General features: G+C 36.6%; 2 protein-coding genes across 2 annotated transcripts; one reads left to right on the forward strand and one right to left on the reverse strand.

Annotated features, from left to right (window-relative positions):
- Positions 1–364: 364 nt before the first annotated feature.
- LOC110457326 lies at positions 365–9,885 on the forward strand. Its single transcript, XM_021508546.1, has 3 exons — positions 365–891; positions 8,287–8,433; positions 9,382–9,885. Exons 1-3 carry the CDS (start codon positions 675–677, stop codon positions 9,534–9,536), a joined length of 519 nt encoding a protein of 172 aa, XP_021364221.1. The 5' UTR covers positions 365–674; the 3' UTR covers positions 9,537–9,885.
- Positions 9,886–14,538: 4,653 nt separating this feature from the next.
- LOC110457387 (C1q-related factor-like) lies at positions 14,539–19,363 on the reverse strand. Its single transcript, XM_021508638.1, has 2 exons — positions 19,032–19,363; positions 14,539–15,230 (listed from the first exon to the last, which is right to left on the reverse strand). Exons 1-2 carry the CDS (start codon positions 19,354–19,356, stop codon positions 14,818–14,820), a joined length of 738 nt encoding a protein of 245 aa, XP_021364313.1. The 5' UTR covers positions 19,357–19,363; the 3' UTR covers positions 14,539–14,817.
- Positions 19,364–20,063: the final 700 nt, after the last annotated feature.

Below are 20,063 nucleotides of genomic sequence, written 5' to 3' on the forward strand. Positions count from 1 at the left end.
CATGATGTCCGCATTAGGTCTTTTTTCTGGGATATTAATAAATTTCCCTTCGAAGTGAATATTCTGTACTAGAAACTGTCACGAACGATGCATCTACATAAAGTAAGGTTTATTCACGTACAGGTAAATATAAACAGCTACCTCGCTAAAGGTAACTTCAGGTTTTACTCCTGTTTTACTCATATTAACGAATACATACGTGTGTATTTATGTGTATATCGGCTGTTACTTTTCTATATAAAAGTCGCCAGATGCCTAACACATATTCAGATTAGTAGTCACCTTACAACAACCGACACCATCTGTCGGTTTTTTATTTTGTGTGACAGTATACAACATCTATAGCCATGTGTGTAACGTTACAGTTGCGTTAACACACTTTATCCACCGACAAACGATACAACGTTTTCTATAAAGTCGTTTGATTGGGGACCGACCAGTGATACACGTAGTGAGTACAGATCTCTTACAGAGGAAAACAACACTTAATTATAATCTAATCCCCATGTCACTGATGGATTAAAAAAAAAAAAAAAGACATTCAAAGAAAAAGACGGAAAAGTTCGTATTTCAAACACGACAATTATCAAAATAGCATTTCTCCAGCTTCCAAGTACACTTATTTTGACAGAGAAGTATTAGACTTGACTAAGTTACTAACAACAAGCTCAAGGATGGGATGTATTGGCGATTCCTCTAAATTAGCCTGTGTTGCACTTATAGCCATCATTATCAGCTTCATATGCGCATGTGTGGCTATCTTCACGCCTTTCTGGCATCAGCAGGAAAGCAATGGCACCATCACTTACTCTGGTCTCCTAACAACATGTCAGAACAGCATCAGTGACTGTTTCACCATCGACAACCTCCTCAGCGCTTACCAGGGGACAGGTACGTAATTATAATAATACTCAACATTTATATGGCACCCGATATACATTGTAAAATTACTTTAAAGCGCTTTACAGCGCATGGATAATAGTAATGGTTATAATAGATAAACAAAAAAAAGCATACAATCCACCAATATACGTTAAGTAGGAAGATCATCATCTCAATGTGCATATACATGAATATATAAAGGATGGTATATAGTCATGATGTCTGTGACATTAGCCTAAAATACAGACGTGAAGAGGTGGGTCTTCAAATACTTCTTGAGTTTGGCCAAGGTCTTTGACTTCCTGATAGTAGATGGTAAGATGTTCAACAACGTGGTCGAAAGCCTCACAAAGCACCGGTGTCCATAGGTCACATTACGAGTTTTGGGACACACAAAGATTCTGCACAAGGTAACAGGCTCCTGTAAATACTGGGGAGCTTTCCCATTCAGTGCCTTGTATGTGTGCACCAAAATGTTGCATATAAAATATACCACCAACTTTTCGGCATTTAGAGTGGTACGCCATTGCTAAAGGTATCTACTGTGGATGGTTGTACACTGAGATAAATTTAGGTTTACTTTTTATGCTCATTTTGCAGACTTTATTCCAAATGAAAACATCGATCATGATATTGTAACAACTAGAACTTGTCTTGTGATTAGTTATGACGTCACTTTATACTTGTCAATGGAAGGCTTGCTTTCCGCTTTGAAGAATTATACATTTTAATGTTTTCCGTTAAGATATTACAATGTACCGTTAACGACATCAACAAGACAAAAACGTCGTACACAGTATAAACATCAGAAAACTGGTTTATACACTTTGTAGAATATGAATGTCACACAAGATATTATATAAATACTAAAATGTATTATATTCTCATTGTCCAGTAGGTAGGCCTATATAAATAGTTTAAAAACAAATCAGAGACACATAGATCTGTTTAAAACGTCTGAAGACTGATAATGAAAACACCAAGGCTATTCCGTCTTTGCGTATTGCAGAGTTATCTTCTCTTGGGAGCAGGTATTGATTGTTACGTCACTTGTTTGTGAGAGTAACGTCATCAATATTTGAGAAAACGACGTTATTTTCTCGCACAGACCAATGACGTAACAATCAATACCTGCTCCCAAGAGAAGATAACTCTGCAATACGCAAAGACGGAATACAGATCTACCTGTTTCTGATTTTTTTGATTTTTCTCATAAATGTATACAAATTATACATATAATCGTCTTATCTCTACATTCCTTTTTACGTACTGAATGTACGTACACAAATCATTAACAATACCTGTCTTTAGACTTATATAGGCTAAGCATGTTGTCTCATCCAATTGTTCAATTGTTTTTTTTTCAACAAAATTTGTTGAAATGAAAATGAAATTAACAATACTTGTTTACTAATGTATATATGTAATATGTAAATCACATTTAACCTATAATACAATATCTGCAGATGTTACTGTGCAATGATATTCTTATTCCGTCTTTGCGTATTTTAGAGTTATCTTCTCTTGTGAGCAGGTATTGATTGTTACGTCATTGGTTTGTGCGAGAAAATTACGTCGTTCTCTCAAAAATTGATGATGTTCCTCTCACAAACAAATGACGTCACAATCAATACCTGCTCACAAGAGAAGATAACTCTGCAATACGCAAAGACGGAATATGTACAATGTACATGTATGTGTAAAGAAAAAAGCTTCTTACAGTGTACAAATAGTACTTGTATGTATAATCGAAATAGTATATTTTGTACACTGTGTAAGGATAACGTCATACTGCGAAAGAAATAAAATTAATATCTGTATGAATTAATCGATTGATTTAAAATCCATTAACGCATTTCACGAATGATTTTATTTTATTACAAGAAAGCGTTTGTTTAAAAACCTGTCATCTTTATAGCAAGTTTGAAAGAATCCAATGGAGTTATATATATATTTAAATACAAATTGATTGCATGGTTCAGTTATTTACGGATGTTAAATACATTCTTTACCTACAAATGTTATATATCGTCATGGCAACGAGTAAACAATACGATCTAAATCTCATTAAGTTGGTGAAAATGTGGGACGGTGAACTTTTCAGTGTATATGAGAGAGCTTAATATAAAATATTGATTCCAATGTGTATAGGGCTTATTGAAAAAAGTTGAAGGTTACTGGATTGGAACTGAACCTTTAACCGAATTTTCCATATTTTGTATAGAGGTCACAAGTACATGTGCTATTCATTGATTTTGATCACTACAAATAATTTGATGTATGGATGTATAAGGTCTATACTCGTTAGATATATAATATTTAAGGGAATTTACGAAATTATTGCATATCAAGAATTCAAATAACAACCCAGCATACGACGTCATAAAGTAGACATTTCCTGTTTCTAAATATAGTAAGACTGAGTCAATGTGAAATATAACCGACCCCACGTGATTATGATCCAACCAATACAGATGTAGGTACATGTAAATGTGTGTCATTAAATATATTTTTATAATACAGTAGCACGGGAATGTTTTAATTAACTATAAAATATTACAGGTAAAAATACCTCACGTGAGGTTCTTTAATTAAAGTTAAAATTAAATATTTCAGGTAGAGTGTAAAATGACATTATTTGATATAATTTACCTGATAATCACCATAGCACTACAGCTAAACAGTACCTCCACGTCAAAGTTATCAAATTGAAATGACTAGCACTTATATCATGTTAATCTTAAAAAATGCAATCAAAATCAAATTATACATACTTTGGTACGGGCACTCGTTTAATGAACTGGAAGGTGAATTAAAATGCATTACTAGCTGAAAGCTATTCACATGGCGTGTCATGGAATGTAATAAAGCATAAGTATGTTTCTCCCTCGATTAATCGATGCTATCACATACCTGACTTAGTTTACTATGTAATACGGTCATGTCATAAATGTGGCTATACACATGTGTGATAAAACCTTAAGGTACTGTGATTGGTCAAAAACGTGGGAACACATTCCTACGCCACAACAGGTACTACCTTTATTTACTGCTATTTTTGCTATAAAAAATAAACATTTTAGTTATATTCGTTACTGTCTTGCCAAGGTTTCCTACCAAAAAAATCGTTGAGTCTTCATTGAAGTAAATGCATATTTGTTCATTATTATTTCTAGCTATAAAATACTTTTGTATTCCAAAAATAGAAGTATTTGTTTACTGAGTCTAAGCTCGTTAGTATCCTGTGTACTGTTCCAGATTGGATGTGCGACACCATAACGAGTAACATATATGGTACATGAAATGATTACTCTTACAGAGCACCTGTCTCTAGCCTGCATCTGTTCCAATGTTCACGTTCTCTTTATTTTTGTTTAGTGTTGCTAAGTTCCAATTGATACCTCTTCTTGTATGATTATTCAGCGTTTTGTTTGTATTTATTTTTTTATTTTAATTTTTATTACTTCTCCTATTAATTATACGTACGTTGACGTGGCTAATTTTCAAGTTATCACATTAAAATTTATTACAAATAACACTAAAGGTACGTATACACATATCTACTTCAGAGGACACATCAGAAGTTTGTTCTAGCAAATTCAGAGATTGATTTCCCAGTGTAAAAACAATTGGCAAATGGGGTTGAACATCATCATAGTTGTTGTTATATTGTAGATCTACAATGTACCGAGCAATATAGTTCATACAAAGTTATCTTTCCTGCATTGTAACTCTTATATCAGTTTTTGCATTTGTGATTCTTTAAAATCAGCATGATTCTGTTAAATCGACAATAATCTGTCCTTTAAACCCAAAACTATCAAGCATTTGTAAATATACATTTTGTACGTATAAGCCAGTTATCACTGGCAACGCTTCAGATCAATTGGTTAAAATAGCGATTATTTAGCAGCAATGAAAGGACCTGTTACAGGAACAAAATAATTTTGCCCACAAAGCAACTTAACCATTACTGGGTTATATTTGTAACTCCCTAAGACACGACCCATGAGATATTTAAAAAAAATGTAAAAGGTCCCTAGGGCCTGTGCTATGAACTATTTAGTGCCGCCTTCCAGAGGTGTACGACAGGGTTCACTTTTTTGTCCAAAAAACTATCAAAACAATGTTTTACGCTATCAAATAATATTATATTATTTAAAGTAGGATCTGCTGCAAATTATGAACTCAAATATGTAACAAAAAAATGCATAATAAAAAAGTTATAAAATCTTAAACTCTAAAAATGTTGGTATTTTCATACACATTTTTTTGCTACTTCAATTGTTTCACGGAAGTAAAACACCAATGTCCGGTTCTTGTACACCAAAAATCTTTACATATGTTTTGGTGCATTATGTTGAGATACGATAGCGAAAATTTCAGAAAATTTGAGAATCGTTAAATTTGTCATTTAAATGTCAAATTGTAGCAACGTCTATTTCCAAATAAAATCCAACAACCTTATGACCTATAGTCATGTTTGATCATTTAACAATATGTCGCACCAATTTATTATCGCAACTGATCAAATTTTCCTCAATAAGATCTGCTGCTCATGATGAGCCCAACTATAAAGCTATATGTTGCAAAATAAAAAAAGTTATGCAGTCTTACACACATAAAAGTTTAGTATGTTATGTACATTTTTAGTTGTTTCGCAACTTTACGGAAGTGATAGACATATTTTCGGTTTTCGTACACCAATATACTTTGGATATTATTTGGCACATTATGTTGTCCGACGATAGTATAAATTTCGAAAAAATCGGTATGCGGTAAATGTGTCATCTTAAGGATAATATGTTGTACATATCAGCTGAAGCTGGCACCTGGCTATATCACAGAACATCAGACAGATGGGGGTGATTATGAGATATGGGTACCAACATGCTGATGACCTTCTCCGAGGCTAAATACACTCTCGCCACAGGTCGCAGGCAAACTACAATGTCGGGATAGAGTTTGACCTACACGCATCAGAGGATCCTGTCAAGGCATACTATTGTGCGTGTCCTGCAGGAAAGAGAACATCGGGTATGTGTACTCATGTCGCATCAATACTGTATTATCTAGGATACTATGCACATTTAACAGATGCTAAACCGCTCCAGCCTTCAGATCGCAATTTCAGAGACTGCATATTATGAATGCATTCAAAAACAGAAACATTATTCAATTATAGCCTTTGGCTGAGGTCGATACCTGGATGTATCAACCCGAGAAAAGATATATTAACCGAGGACGCATTCCGAGGTCATTTTCTCGGGTCGATAAATCCAGGTATTTACCGAAGTAAAAGGCTTCAATTGTATTATTATTTTACAAAAGAGTAATGTAACCAATCTGAAAAAAACAAACCTTCGGAAGTGGGACGGTGCATTGTTTGGAGACACGTCATAATTCTATTTTAAGAAACACCCAGTCCTTCAACAAAAATCATGCGCTCCAAGTCAATATCAGTTTTTATCGGTGGACACTTGATGCACTTCTGGCCAATTACTTGTCGGGAATAATATGAAAAAATAATAAGACCTGAACTGAGAAAGGAGAAATTCAGAAAAAAAAATTAAATGATCAATTTTGACTATGTGTTGTCAAATTATAAACAACAACAGTAAATACAACAATCCATGAATTGGGAACTATAACTCTCCTAAAAAGAAACAATGTGATGGGTTAACATATCTTCAACATATTATACTGGTACACCAAATGTTCTGACAAATTGCCTATCTTTTGCTGTATTCCCCCCTTTAACTACCTAGTTTAGTTAACCAGCCATACTCTACTATAAACCATATCATCCACCTTGATAGTATATTGGAATAATTTTGGGTTAATTATGAAATACTTGCATTGACCTGTAGTTATTGACGATTTATTTTGACATTGGTCATACAACATATTATCCTTAAGATGACACATTTACCGCATACCAATTTTTTCGAAATTTATACTATCGTCAGTCAACATAATGTGCCAAATAATATCCAAAGTATGTTGTTGTACAAAAACCGAAAATATGTCTATCACTTCCATAAAGATGCGAAACAACTAAAAATGTACATAACATACTAAACTTTTATGTGTGTGAGACTGCATAACTTTTTTATTTTGCAACATCTAGCTTTATAGTTGGGCTCATCATGAGCGGCAGATCTTATTGAGGAAAATTTGATCAGTTGCGATAATAAATTGGTGCGACATATTGTTAAATGATCAAACATGACTATAGGTCATAAGGTTGTTGGATTTTATTTGGAAATAGACGTTGCTACAATTTGACATTTAAATGACAAATTTACCGGTTCTCAAATTTTCTGAAATTTTTACTATCATATCTCAACTTAATGCACCAAATAATGTTAAAAGATTTTTGGTGTACAAGAACCGGAAATTGGTGTTTAATTCCGTGAAACAATTGAAGTAGCAAAAAAGTGTATGAAAATACCAACATTTTTAGAGTATAAGATTTTATTACTTTTTTATTATGCAATGTTTTTTTTACATATTTGAGTTCATAATTTGCAGCAGATCCTACTTTAAATAATATAATATTATTTGATAGCGTAAAACATTGTTTTGATAGTTTTTTGGACAAAAAAGTGAACCCTGTCGTACACCTCTGGAAAGCTTCTCTTCCTGTACACAAAAACTCACACGGGAATCGTATCTATTTAATCTAGATATAAATCGCCCAATAATCTTGCTGATCCTCAGGCGATAAATTCTTGTATATATCAGAAATATATTTTCTCTGTAAACAAGAAGAGGTTCGTAAATACATAATAAACGTTTACTCTACCGTTCAAGAATTTAATAGCGTCGGTGAATTTTATTGCGGTTCATGATGTTTATTTTGGTGTCTCGTCATACCGAATATGTTTTTGTGTTTTTCTTTTGACTGTATTTGTGTTTTACTTTACTTCCAACGATTTTAATGCATTGCAATCAATATTGTCACTAGTACCTGTTTTGGTAAAACGTGATTATCTTTATATTGCAAATGAATTAACTTCTTAAATACTTAACTATACTAGCTTTTAATGTTTTTTGTTTGCTTTGTTTATATCTTAATATCGTTTTGCTTTTAAAGTAACGGTTTGTTAAAAAATAAATTAGTGAAGGTAGACTCAACGGCTCAGCAACATACATGACCTATGTATTATCATAAAATAGATATGAAATTAACCATGTTATGTTAAAGTTATATTAAACAAATCAACCTACTTTAACCATTTACTCTCTTTGCCATTCTGCACCAATTACCTTAATTTGAAATAGGTTCTTTCTTATTTTGTATTTCCAGTAATGGTTTTAATGACTTATATGCTTCTCTGGTATCTAGAATGTATTGTATAAATACGGATAGTTTTATCAGTCTACGTTTTTATCTGTTAGATCGATACGATGACTTCCTGGTCAACCTGTCCCTCCAGATGTTTGGTTTTCTCCTCATCATCGTCTCCATGGTCCTCCTCCTCCTCTACTGCTGTTGTACCTTCAAGGCGATCGGAGTGGTGGCCGCCATCACTAGTATCCTAGCAGGTGAGATACATAACTTTACCGCCCCTATACTAGCAGGCCAATGATGCTATGTTGTATTATTTTGTTAGTTTTGTTCCGTTGTAAAATAATTGTTGCCTCTGTGGAATAGCTTTATAAGACATATCCTGAGTGCCGGTTATCTGCCCTTTGTCTGTTATCTGCCCTTTGTCTGTTATCTGCCCTTTGCCTGTTATCTGCCCTTTGTCTTTTATCTGCCCTTTGTCTGTTATCTGCCCTGTGTCTGTTATCTGCCCTTTGTCTGTTATCTGCCCTTTGTCTGTTATCTGCCCTTTGTATGTTATCTGCCCTTTGATTGTGAGCAATACACCTTTCCCTGATTCCTTTGTAAGTTCTACAACATGATTTTAAATGTGAGTTGACAGTGTTTTATCAGGAAGATTATTCAAAATATAAACTGATATAAGTGGTATTGGAAAAATAAAAGTTTAATATTTTATATGTTGTGTCGAGAGAAAACCCACATTTGCTCCTTCCTTTCGAGGGTACACGCACGGTTAAGGTTATTGTTTCCAGGGCCCGATCCCGAAATGTTCTGTTTTTCAGTATAGTAATTAACATTATGATAAGTGAAAAGGGGGTAAAAGCATTAAAGAAAGCAAAAACACCCCACAAAAACGAGGATATTTGTTTCCGTATATTAAAATACCGAATCGAGACATATAGGATCTTACATGAGTTTCCAGTTAACTTAAGATGTAAAAAGGCCTCCATTTTGACTCCAATGCGTAAACCTGTGACGGCATGAACTTGTCCTAGGTGTGACTTCACCATTGAAACAGTTGAAACTTACAACCAATCACAGGGCTGATATGTCATATTACATTGGTTCATACGCAAACAAATATGACATGGGTATATTAACTGGATAACACAGTACTTTATGTGATAAAGAAATGTCTGTGATATATATATTTTTTCTTTCCCCAGGCTGTGTCATTATAGCCGGACTGATCGTGTACGGGGTGAGCTTTAGTTCGGTGGTAAGTTCCCTCCTGTCCTGGTCGTTTGGACTAGACGTGACCGCAGCTGTACTAGCACTGGCGGCAGGAATCCTGTGTATCATCAACTGTTGTTTACCGTGATGACATCATCTCTATCTAATGTGACGTCATACTGACATCATCGCTATCTAAAGAGACGTCATAGTGACTGCTGATGATAACCTATATATTATCAATGTCTCCTGGCCTTTATGACGTATCAGTGACGTTGTTACTGCTGGTAGATCCTGTATAATCAACTTTTACTTACCGTCATATAAACATCACTATCATCGGTGTGATGTTTATCAACTACAGATGTTTACTGTGAGAACGACATATATGGTGTCATAATAACATTTTATGTGAACACGTTACGTCATCTGTATTGAACACCTACTTGACAGACGATTTTCTATTTCATTTAACTGTGATAAAATTGTAAAATAAAACACGCTTTTATATTTACAGCTCTCCCTTCTTCAGCTTTGTAAACTCTAACTGCGTATAAATTAGCGTACACGTAGTAATAAAAGGGACGATGGATTGATACTTGTTTCAAATATGGCACTGTTCACGTTTCAGCTTCTGACCACAACCATTGTTTGGTTCCTTCAACATCTAGATATGTCTAATTTTACAACAGAGGGATAATGGCAAACTTCTTCCATTTATTTGAAGGTAACGCAAACAATGGCGGCTTCGTTCTGAAACATTCGACCGCGTCAATCCCTGAGCAGTGTGTCAATGCGCGCACGCACACATGTCGACCGTCATAAATGAATAAAGGAGTTCGAAGGATTAATCACACTACTTTTTTCAAATTTTAAAAGTTACGAAAAGGAGAATAATTTGTGTTGTTCACTGTCTATTTTCCTAATTTACTCAAATATCGATGTAGATTCACTGGAACTATACTATCTTAGCAACCATCACTACCGTATTTACCATCGATGCAACCCACTTGTTTTTCTGCGTATATAGTTTTTTGATGTAAATATAGGGATTGCCCTTCATTTTGACGGCGCAAACGGTAGTATGAACGCAGTTGCCTACGAAGATATGTTTTGATGTAGCGCTTAGTCTGCCTTGTTATCTTGTGACCTTGTTAAGCTCATGTGTTGCTGGAACTTTCAGACTACTTTGTGACCCTCCAGGTTATGTATGTTGCTGGGCCGTTGAGTCTAGCGGATGACCCATGTCGGACATCAGTGTTTTAATGGGTCTCTTGGTCTTTCGTGTGACCCTATATACCTCGGTGTTAATGGGTCGTTTTGTCTTCAGTGTGACCCTATAGACCTCGGGGTGTTAATGGGTCGTTTTGTCCTAAGTGTGACCCTATATACCTTGGTTTTAATGGGTAGGTTTGTCTCCCGTGTTACCCTATAGACATCGTTATTGATGGGTTGCTTTGTTTTCAGTGTGACCCTATAGACCTAGGTGTTAATGGGTCGTGTTGTCTTTAGTGTGACCCTATATCGCTCGGTGTTAATGGGTCGTTTTGTCTCCGTGTGACACTATAGACCTCGGTGTCAATGGGTCGTTTGTCTTACGTGTGACCCCATAGACCTCGGGGTGTTAATGGGTCGTTTTGTCTTCAGTGTGACCCTATAGACCTCGGGGTGTTAATGGGTCGTTTTTTCTTCTGGGTGACCCTATAGACCTCGGTGTTAATGGGTTGTTTTGTTTTCAGTGTGACCCTATAGACCTCGGTGTTAATGGGTCGTTTTGTCTTACGTGTGACCCCATAGACCTCGGGGTGTTAACTGGTCGTGTTGTCTTCAGTGTGACCCTATAGACCTCGGTGTTAATAGGTCGTTTGTCACTCGTGTGACCCTATAGGCCTTGGTGTTAATGGGTAGTTTTGTCTCCCCTGTTACCCTATAGACATCGTTATTGATGGGCCCCCTTGTTTTCAGTGTGACCCTAGAGTCCTCGGTGTTAATGGGGCGTTTTGTCTTCCGTGTGACTATATAGACCTTGGTGTTAATGAGACGTTTTGTCTCCCGTGTGACCCTATACACATCGGTGTTAATGGGTCGATTTGTCTTCCGTGTGACCCCATAGACCTCGGGGTGTTAATGGGTCGTTTTGTCCTAAGTGTGACCCTATATACCTTGGTTTTAATGGGTAGTTTTGTCTCCCGTGTTACCCTATAGACATCGTTATTGATGGGTTGCTTTGTTTTCAGTGTGCCCCTATAGACCTTGGTGTTAATGGGTCGTTTTGTCTTCCGTGTGACCCCATAGACCTCGGGGTGTTAATGGGGCGTTTTGTCCTAAGTGTGACCCTATATACCTTGGTTTTAATGGGTAGTTTTGTCTCCCGTGTTGCCCTATAGACATCGTTATTGATGGGTTGCTTTGTTTTCAGTGTGACCCTATAGACCTTGGTGTTAATGAGTCGTTTTGTCTCCCGTGTGACCCTATAGACATCGGTGTCAATGGGTTGTTTTGTTTTCAATGTGACCCTATAGACCTCGGTGTTAATGGGTCGTTTTGTCTTCCGTGTGACCCCATAGACCTCGGGGTGGTAATGGGTCGTTTGTCTTCCGTGTGACCCTATAGACCTTGGTGTTAATGAGTCGTTTTGTCTCCCGTGTGACCCTATAGACATCGGTGTTAATGGGTTGTTTTGTTTTCAGTGTGTTTTGTCTCTCGTGTGACCCTATAGACATCGGGGTTAATGGGTCGCTTTGTCTTCAGTGTGACCCTATAGACCTCGGTGCTAATGGGGCGTTTTGTCCTCCGTGTGACCCTATATACCTTGATATTAATGGGTTATTTTGTCTTCCGTGTGACCCTATAGACCTTGGTGTTAATGGTCGTGTTGTCTTTAGTGTGACCCTATATAATTTTGTGTTGATGGGTCGTTTTGTCTCCGGGTGACACTATAGACCGCGGTGTCAATGGGTCGTTTTGTCTTCAGTGTGACCCTATAGACCTTGGTGTTAATGGGTCGTGTTGTCTTTAGTGTGCCCCTATATAATTTTGTGTTGATGGGTCGTTTTGTCTCCGGGTGACACTATAGACCGCGGTGTCAATGGGTCGTTTTGTCTTCAGTGTGACCCTATAGACCTTGGTGTTAATGGGTCGTTTTGTCTTCCGTGTGACCCCATAGACCTCGGGGTGTTAATGGGTCGTTTTGTCCTACGTGTGACCCTATATACCTTGGTATTAATGGGTTATTTTGTCTTCCGTGTGACTCTATAGACCTTGGTGTTAATGGGTCGTGTTGTCTTTAGTGTGACACTATATAATTTTGTGTTGATGGGTCGTTTTGTCTCCGGGTGACACTATAGACCGCGGTGTCAATGGGTCGTTTTGTCTTCAGTGTGACCCTATAGACATCGGTGTTAATGGGTCGTTTTGTCTTCATTGTGACCCTATAGACCTCGGTGTTAATGGGTCGTTCTGTCATTCGTTTAATTTTATAGACATCGGTGTTAATGGGTTGTTTTGTTTTCAGTGTGTTTTGTCTCTCGTGTGACCCTATAGACATCGGGGTTAATGGGTCGCTTTGTCTTCAGTGTGACCCTATAGACCTCGGTGTTAATAGGTCGTTTTGTCTCTCGTGTGACCCTATATATAGACATCGGTGTTAATGGGTCGTTTGTCTTCCGTGTGACCCCATAGACCTTGGTGTTAATGAGTCGTTTTGTCTCCCGTGTGACCCTATAGACATCGGGGTTAATGGGTCGCTTTGTCTTCAGTGTGACCCTATAGACCTCGGTGATAATGGGTCGTTTTGTCCTCCGTGTGACCCTATATACCTTGATATTAATGGGTTATTTTGTCTTCCGTGTGACCCTATAGACCTTGGCGTTAATGGGTCGTGTTGTCTTTAGTGTGACCCTATCTAATTTTGTGTTGATGGGTCGTTTTGTCTCCGGGTGACACTATAGACCGCGGTGTCAATGGGTCGTTTTGTCTTCAGTGTGACCCTATAGACCTTGGTGTTAATGGGTCGTGTTGTCTTTAGTGTGACCCTATATAATTTTGTGTTGATGGGTCGTTTTGTCTCCGTGTGACACTATAGACCTCGGTGTCAATGGGTCGTTTTGTCTTCAGTGTGACCCTATAGACCTCGGTGCTAATGGGTCGTTTTGTCCTCCGTGTGACCCTATAGACCTCGGTGTCAATGGGTCGTTTTGTCTTCAGTGTGACCCTATAGACCTCGGTGTTAATGGGTCGTTTTGTCATTCGTTTAATTTTATAGACCTCGGTGTTGATCGGGCGTTTAGTCTCCGTGCGACACTGTATCGATTTATTATGATTGTTGGACCTAGTCAAATTCTGATGCATTCCTCCCTCCTTTTCTAAGTCTTCGTCCCCGAAGACACAACTATTTACAACATAGATTAGGGCATCCACTTGCCAAGCATGCACTAAATGCTGGTTACTAGGGTTGGTCACCGGCACCACTGTAACAGGAGAAAGAAAAAAGCACGGCTAGACCAGAGTTCGAACCCGGGACCCTCCGACCACTAGACGGACGCTCTACCAATTGAGCTACTTAGTCGCCGACGATCGACCCAGTCCAGTTCTGCTACATTACACATGACATGACCATGACACATACCCTTATATTTCTCGGCAGCGCGTGCTCGTGTGCTTGCGTTCCCAGGATTGACAAAAATAATATCGCCTTACCACTCGTGCCTGAAAGCTCATATTTGGTATGTGCAATAAAATAGCAGGTTAGCATAATATGTGACATGTATTCACTCACCACCAGAAGTAAAAGCAACATGAGAAATGTTGTATTTTTATTTTGAAATTTCATTTATCAATCCCCATGTTCTGCCAGGTAGATAGGACTGTTTGATACGTTAATTCACACCACAGTGTGGTTAACTGTGCTTACATTTTACATGCTATCAAAGTAAATTTTCCATTTCAACAGCTTAATATCAAGTGGAGGTCCGAAAACTGCTCATCATCACAAACACACCAAACAACAGATGATACATTCATGATTTTGTTGTAACCTTCCAACTAGTGATAAATCAAGCACAGCACGGCGATAGCTGTTCTATTCATTGAGTAAGCATACACGATACATTCATGATTTAAACTAAAATGCTGAAAAATAGTAAATGTGATTAAATTTTCTATGAGATGAACAGTTTCCAAAAATGGTAAATATAAGTATTGAACTGCTTTCAGTTGGCATTCATAGACAAAACGAATTCCAACTGAACAAAGGCATTTCATTGAATTTGCCTTTGTCTAGCTAGCATTCATATTGCCTATGAATGCCAACTGAAAGCAGTCCAATGCTTAGATGTGTTCTAATTTTCAAAATGAACGAAATGGCTATCATGATGGAACAAATATTTCTTTGTATTTATGCAATTAAATATAAAATGGCAATATGTTCACTATTTCAACAGAAAACCAGAAAATGTGGTAAAATCTGCAGTAATATCGGCAGAATTTCTAGGATCTTGCACTCGTACAAGAACATCATCCCCTACATCTAGTTCGATGATTGCAACTCCCGATCCCGAAGAGTACTCGTTTTCGTCTCTCCCGCTAGTTACGAAAGATATCGGAGAACCATTCTTCACAAGAACACCGAATGCCATTTGGTGTCCGCCCACACTTATTGTCCAGTGGAAGACATAGGTCCCGGGAACAGCACAGCGGAACACTCCGGTACCATGAGAGTTGAAATTTCCACCAACATTAGTTACAACGTGGTCAAAAGGAATGACGAAATTTTCACTGGGATCGATTTGTTTTCTTTTAAGTACAGCGAAGAACCCCGGAGTAGGAGCGAAACTGCTGCTACCTACAAAAACAAAAACAGAAAACAGGTGCTTCAAACAGTTTTCTTGGTGTAGTGCTACTCTGAGTGTGTGATTATAGAAGGACTTGATCATTGATTACCGTAAAAGTTTTTCGGTTGAACTAATGTTGGAAGTAATGGTTGAGTAAGCGGTAAGAAAAGCGAATGACAAAGGATTGAGATTTGATAAATATTTCAATAACTTAAAAGAATATGTGGGTGGCATATTCCACTATAATACATTAATAAACATTTGTAAGTGTATTCTACCACGGAATAAAACCATAATCACGTTAATTGACTTTTTCCAAGTTAGCGAAAACATATTTTTATTCCGACTCTTCAATTTCATGTGAAATGGTAAACCTAAGACAAACACATATGAATGCACCTCTTATATTTCGTAATATATACAGCATAATCCTTATAAGACTTGTTGATGACGCTAGAGCGGAAAAGATATCAATCCCAATTGGATTAAACAACGTTAACAACAGAAAGGGGAGGCTCATGAAACCCCCATGCTGGTAACAATTGAAGAACGTTGAGGAGTACCGGTTAATGTCAAATCAATCACGAGTAAAGTGTGTATACTACTCCAATGAGATATACGTGGCTATCAAGGTTACGGCAATCCTCGGGGACTAGGAAACAAACCAGTGAAGTCTCACCTTGTATCTCGATACAAAAATAAACTAGAAATTGTTGTCCAACAATTTGACGGGCTTTTAACCGTAATGCATTATTTGTTCTTATGGTTAAACATCTCGGCATCTTACATTTCAAATATTAAAACTCTAAACCTTAAACAAAAAGCTTTTCAAAGTTTGCTATCCAAAAAAGGGCATTTGAACTTTGACCCCTACCGAAAGACGAAAGCAGACGTTTGACACAAATTTTTTTTCCTTAGAAAAAGGTTTGCATTGTTAGTCTACATAGTATATCCAAAGATGAAATCGATGGCTTTATTCATCAATAAGTTATTGTAATTAGGAAAAAGCGAATGTGACGTCATGGCGGCCATCTTGGATTTTGAATCAACAAAAGTTATCAAAAATTTTGAAGATGGTCTAGGCAAACATAAATACCTACACAGGATAAAATATGCGTAGCAAAACATCAGAATAAAACGGTTTTGATATATTGTCGGCTTTTCAAAAAGATCAAAGGAAAATGTCAAAATGGCGTAGGGTGTCAACGGGAAATGTTATAGAAAAACTGAAGGCATCAAATAAATCAGGATGCAATTCCTCATTAAGTACGAGAAGATCTTTTCAAAAAAGTTGGTGACCTTTGACCAAACAGCGTAGATTTTATTTGACCTTTGTTGTATTAACATGTCTAGAGAAAAAGTTAGCCCTACAAATTATCTACAAATAATATACAATGTAATTGCATGACTGCTGCAAAATCAATAGTTTTTGAGTTATGGCCATTTTTAGATTGTAAACTATGACCTCATGGCGGCCATATTTGATTATTGACCTACTTAAAATGTTGCAATGACACATTTTGACCTTGTCCTGAAATATATTTATAAGACTCTAAACATATATTCTACCAATCAAAAGTTGAGGTGGCAACAAAATCTTGGCAGAAGAATAATAAGAATGAGAATAAAAATAACTAGAAATTGTAGACTTTACAATTTGACGGGCTTTTCACCGTTAGGACTGATTTGGGTTTCATCTTGGTTTTTCGCTTCTTACAATTAATAGATATTTCTGAAAAATTCCTTCGATCACAGCTGCGACATTGAGTAAGAAAATGTGCAGTGTTTGTTGTCCATGAAAATTCTGTTACACCAAGTATCAGGCATGAACTTGTGCAAGTCTACGGTACCTGACTGAGTAGTGGGTGATTCAAAGAGTGCGAAATGACGTCAGAGAAAGTATTAATTAATATAGGCAGCCAATGGACAGTGTTGTATCCGCAAAAGTCATGTAATCCTTCAACTATCTATATCATGGTGATGAACTGAAAGTGTAAACTATTCATATATTTAAGATTGAGAGTGCGTATTATTGATGTAGTATAACCAGCGTGTATTGGCCTTGCTCAAGTTAAGAACGTTTCTCGGCAGTGAGATTTTGAGATCAAAGGAAATATTCAAAATAACGTACATTTGTAGGACGATAACGGTAAACGTAACAGAAAAACTGAAGACAGCTGATTCATTGGGATGGACTTCCACATCGAGTGCAAAAAAACATTTTATACAATATTTAGAATGAAATGGTTGAAAAACGGATGACTTTTGACCCAACAAGGAGGATTTTCATTTGACGTTTTTGTTCTAATAACATGTAACGAGGAAAAGTTAGCCTCAAGCAATATATGCAAATGGAATACCTGCATGTATGCTGTATAATCAACGTTTTTTCAGTTATGTCGGTTTTAAGATTTTGACATATGACGTCACGGCAGCCATATTGAATTTTTGCCGTACTTGAAAATGTTGCGATAACATCCTAAAATCATGTTTCTACAATATACCTAACAGACTTTGAACATGTCTGCTACCAATCAGAAGATGAGGACGCCAAAATCGCACGGATCTTATGGTGAAAAGCCCTCATGATAAGAACAACACTTTCGACCCCTATGACCTACAACCCATCTTTTCACTATGATTCTGCGTTAAAAATATTACTATTTGCTTCTTGGTAACATAGAAAAAGATTGTTCAACATAATCTGTTTTCACAAACTTTAAAGCCCTTCATTTAAGCATGCTTCTTGCCAAAAAACGTTACCCTGAAATAATTGGTTATTCAGAAAAAGTGGATTGAATATTTATACATATATGACCTTTCTGACCTTTGGAGCTTATCAAGGTCAACCTTTTTTTTTTTAAACTGATAGCCAAACATCTTAGCATCCTACAGATTAAATAGCAATACTCTAGACTTCGTAGAACTTGAAAAGAAGATTTTAAAGTTTGTTACCCAATATAGTGCAGTTGAACATTGACCCCTGCCGAAAACCGAAAGGTGACCTTTGACACAAAATGTTTCCTGAGGAAAACGTTTGTTTTGTTAGTCTATAAATTATTTCCAAAGTTGCACTTTATAGCTTCAGCCATTAATGAATCATTACAATTAAGGTTAACACGGGTATGACGTCATGACGGCCATTTTGTTTTCTCAATGAAGTCAAAAAGACAACAAATAGGACAACTTGGAAAACCTTCATAACAGTTTAAATGAATTTGACATCATTAACATTGGAGAAAAATAGGTTTTAGCATATTGATCACAGGAAATATTCAAAATTGGCGTAGGATGTTAACGGTACATGTTACAGATAAACTGAAAACATCAAATTCATGGGAATAGATTCCCCATCAACCAAAAAAAAAAAAAAAAAAAAAAAAAAAAAAAAAAACTTAAAATTAAAAAGTTGAAAATTTGGTGACCTTTGACCCAACAGCAAGGATTTGTATTCGACTTGTTTTTGTATTAACATGTCATGAGAAAAAGTTAGCCCCAAAGAATATCTACTTGAAAATGTTGCAATCACACCTTTAGACCTTGACCTACAACAAACCTTAAAGACTATTAACACATCTGCTACCAATCAAAAGATTTAGACTCCACAAAATCATGGCAGAAAAAAAAAAAAAAACAAAAAAAAACATAGCAAAAACAAAAGGTAAACAATGCGATTATATTTAGAGGAGTTCTGGTTAATTACAAATTAATAACGAGTAAAGTTTGTCATGAAGAACCCGAAAGTGGCCTGAAACATTCCTCGTTGGACAAAAAAAACCACCAATTTAACTGGGATATTACTCATAGCATACCGACTCGTTTGGCACGCGCCATGGTATCACCCGGTCCTGTCTGACTCAGCTGGTCTGTAAGTCGTGTTGTTGTTTCATCAGTAGATTCCTTAGATTCGGTAACGGTCTCATTATTCAAATCCTGGCTGTAAAACGTCCACATTATATTAACTTTTCTTTGTAACTCCAGATTCTGTTTTCTCAATTCAGTGATTGTTTTACTGTCCTCGGCAATACGCTGTGTCAGTTTGGTACATATTTCCAGCATTTGCGGTGTTAGAATTTGATCTTGAGCTATAACTTTAGAAATGATCCCTACTATTACGAACAGCCACAGAGAAGCCATGTTTCAATGAAACACTGAAATACGGTAACATACCTAGTAACATCAACGTTTTATACTTGTCTCACATATCAACATTGCTTTATATCTTAGATACCAGTCTAGCGCGGCCAATAAATACGCAACAACAGACGAACGCAGGTAAATGTACGACAAGGTCACGAATGACATTAATGTTCCAGGTCGCAGCTTGATTGTGATTAAGATTATCTATAATTGCAATAGTCAAAGTACGTGTAGTCTTCAAAAGGAAAAAATTAAATCAAACGAACAACACAGGTAAATAGCAACTTTAGGTTGATTTCAATGCAATACAACATTTATGTCGTTGCCCAAATAAAACATTATTCGCAGTTTGTCAATGAGCTGTAAAGTTATAAACAGCTAAATAGGTCAAGGTGTGGGCAGGTTGAACTTCCACCAAAATTCACAATTTGCACAGCACCAGCGTTATGATACAAATGTGAGATCAGCAGAGCAATACAATGCTCAGTATGGGCAGGTGAGTCTCCTTTTGAAGCAATGATTTGAATAAAAACTTATAAGTTAAAGAACATCGAGTAACCATTCTGAAAAAAAGTCTAGATGAATAGTTCGCTGTATGTTTTGTTTCACGAACAAAAATTAATGATCTCGATAATGCATTAACCAACACATATAGCATTTCGTTCTAAATTTTTTTTAGCTATTATGAGATACATTTTGTCTTC

This window comes from Mizuhopecten yessoensis, unplaced genomic scaffold (assembly GCF_002113885.1).
Source record: "Mizuhopecten yessoensis strain PY_sf001 unplaced genomic scaffold, ASM211388v2 scaffold9109, whole genome shotgun sequence".
In the NCBI taxonomy this organism is placed as follows: Eukaryota; Metazoa; Mollusca; class Bivalvia; order Pectinida; family Pectinidae; genus Mizuhopecten; species Mizuhopecten yessoensis.

Bases quoted from the DNA above. Each gene is read 5' to 3' on its own strand.
- LOC110457326 (XM_021508546.1), top strand. From the start codon at position 675: ATGGGATGTATTGGCGATTCCTCTAAATTAGCCTGTGTTGCACTTATA. The intron at 892-8,286 runs GTACGTAATTAT...TTTATCTGTTAG, and splicing joins CAGCGCTTACCAGGGGACAG to ATCGATACGATGACTTCCTG. The intron at 8,434-9,381 runs GTGAGATACATA...TTCTTTCCCCAG, and splicing joins CATCACTAGTATCCTAGCAG to GCTGTGTCATTATAGCCGGA.
- LOC110457387 (XM_021508638.1), bottom strand. From the start codon at position 19,356: ATGGCTTCTCTGTGGCTGTTCGTAATAGTAGGGATCATTTCTAAAGTT. The intron at 15,231-19,031 runs GTATGCTATGAG...TTGTTTTTGTAG, and splicing joins GGCGCGTGCCAAACGAGTCG to GTAGCAGCAGTTTCGCTCCT.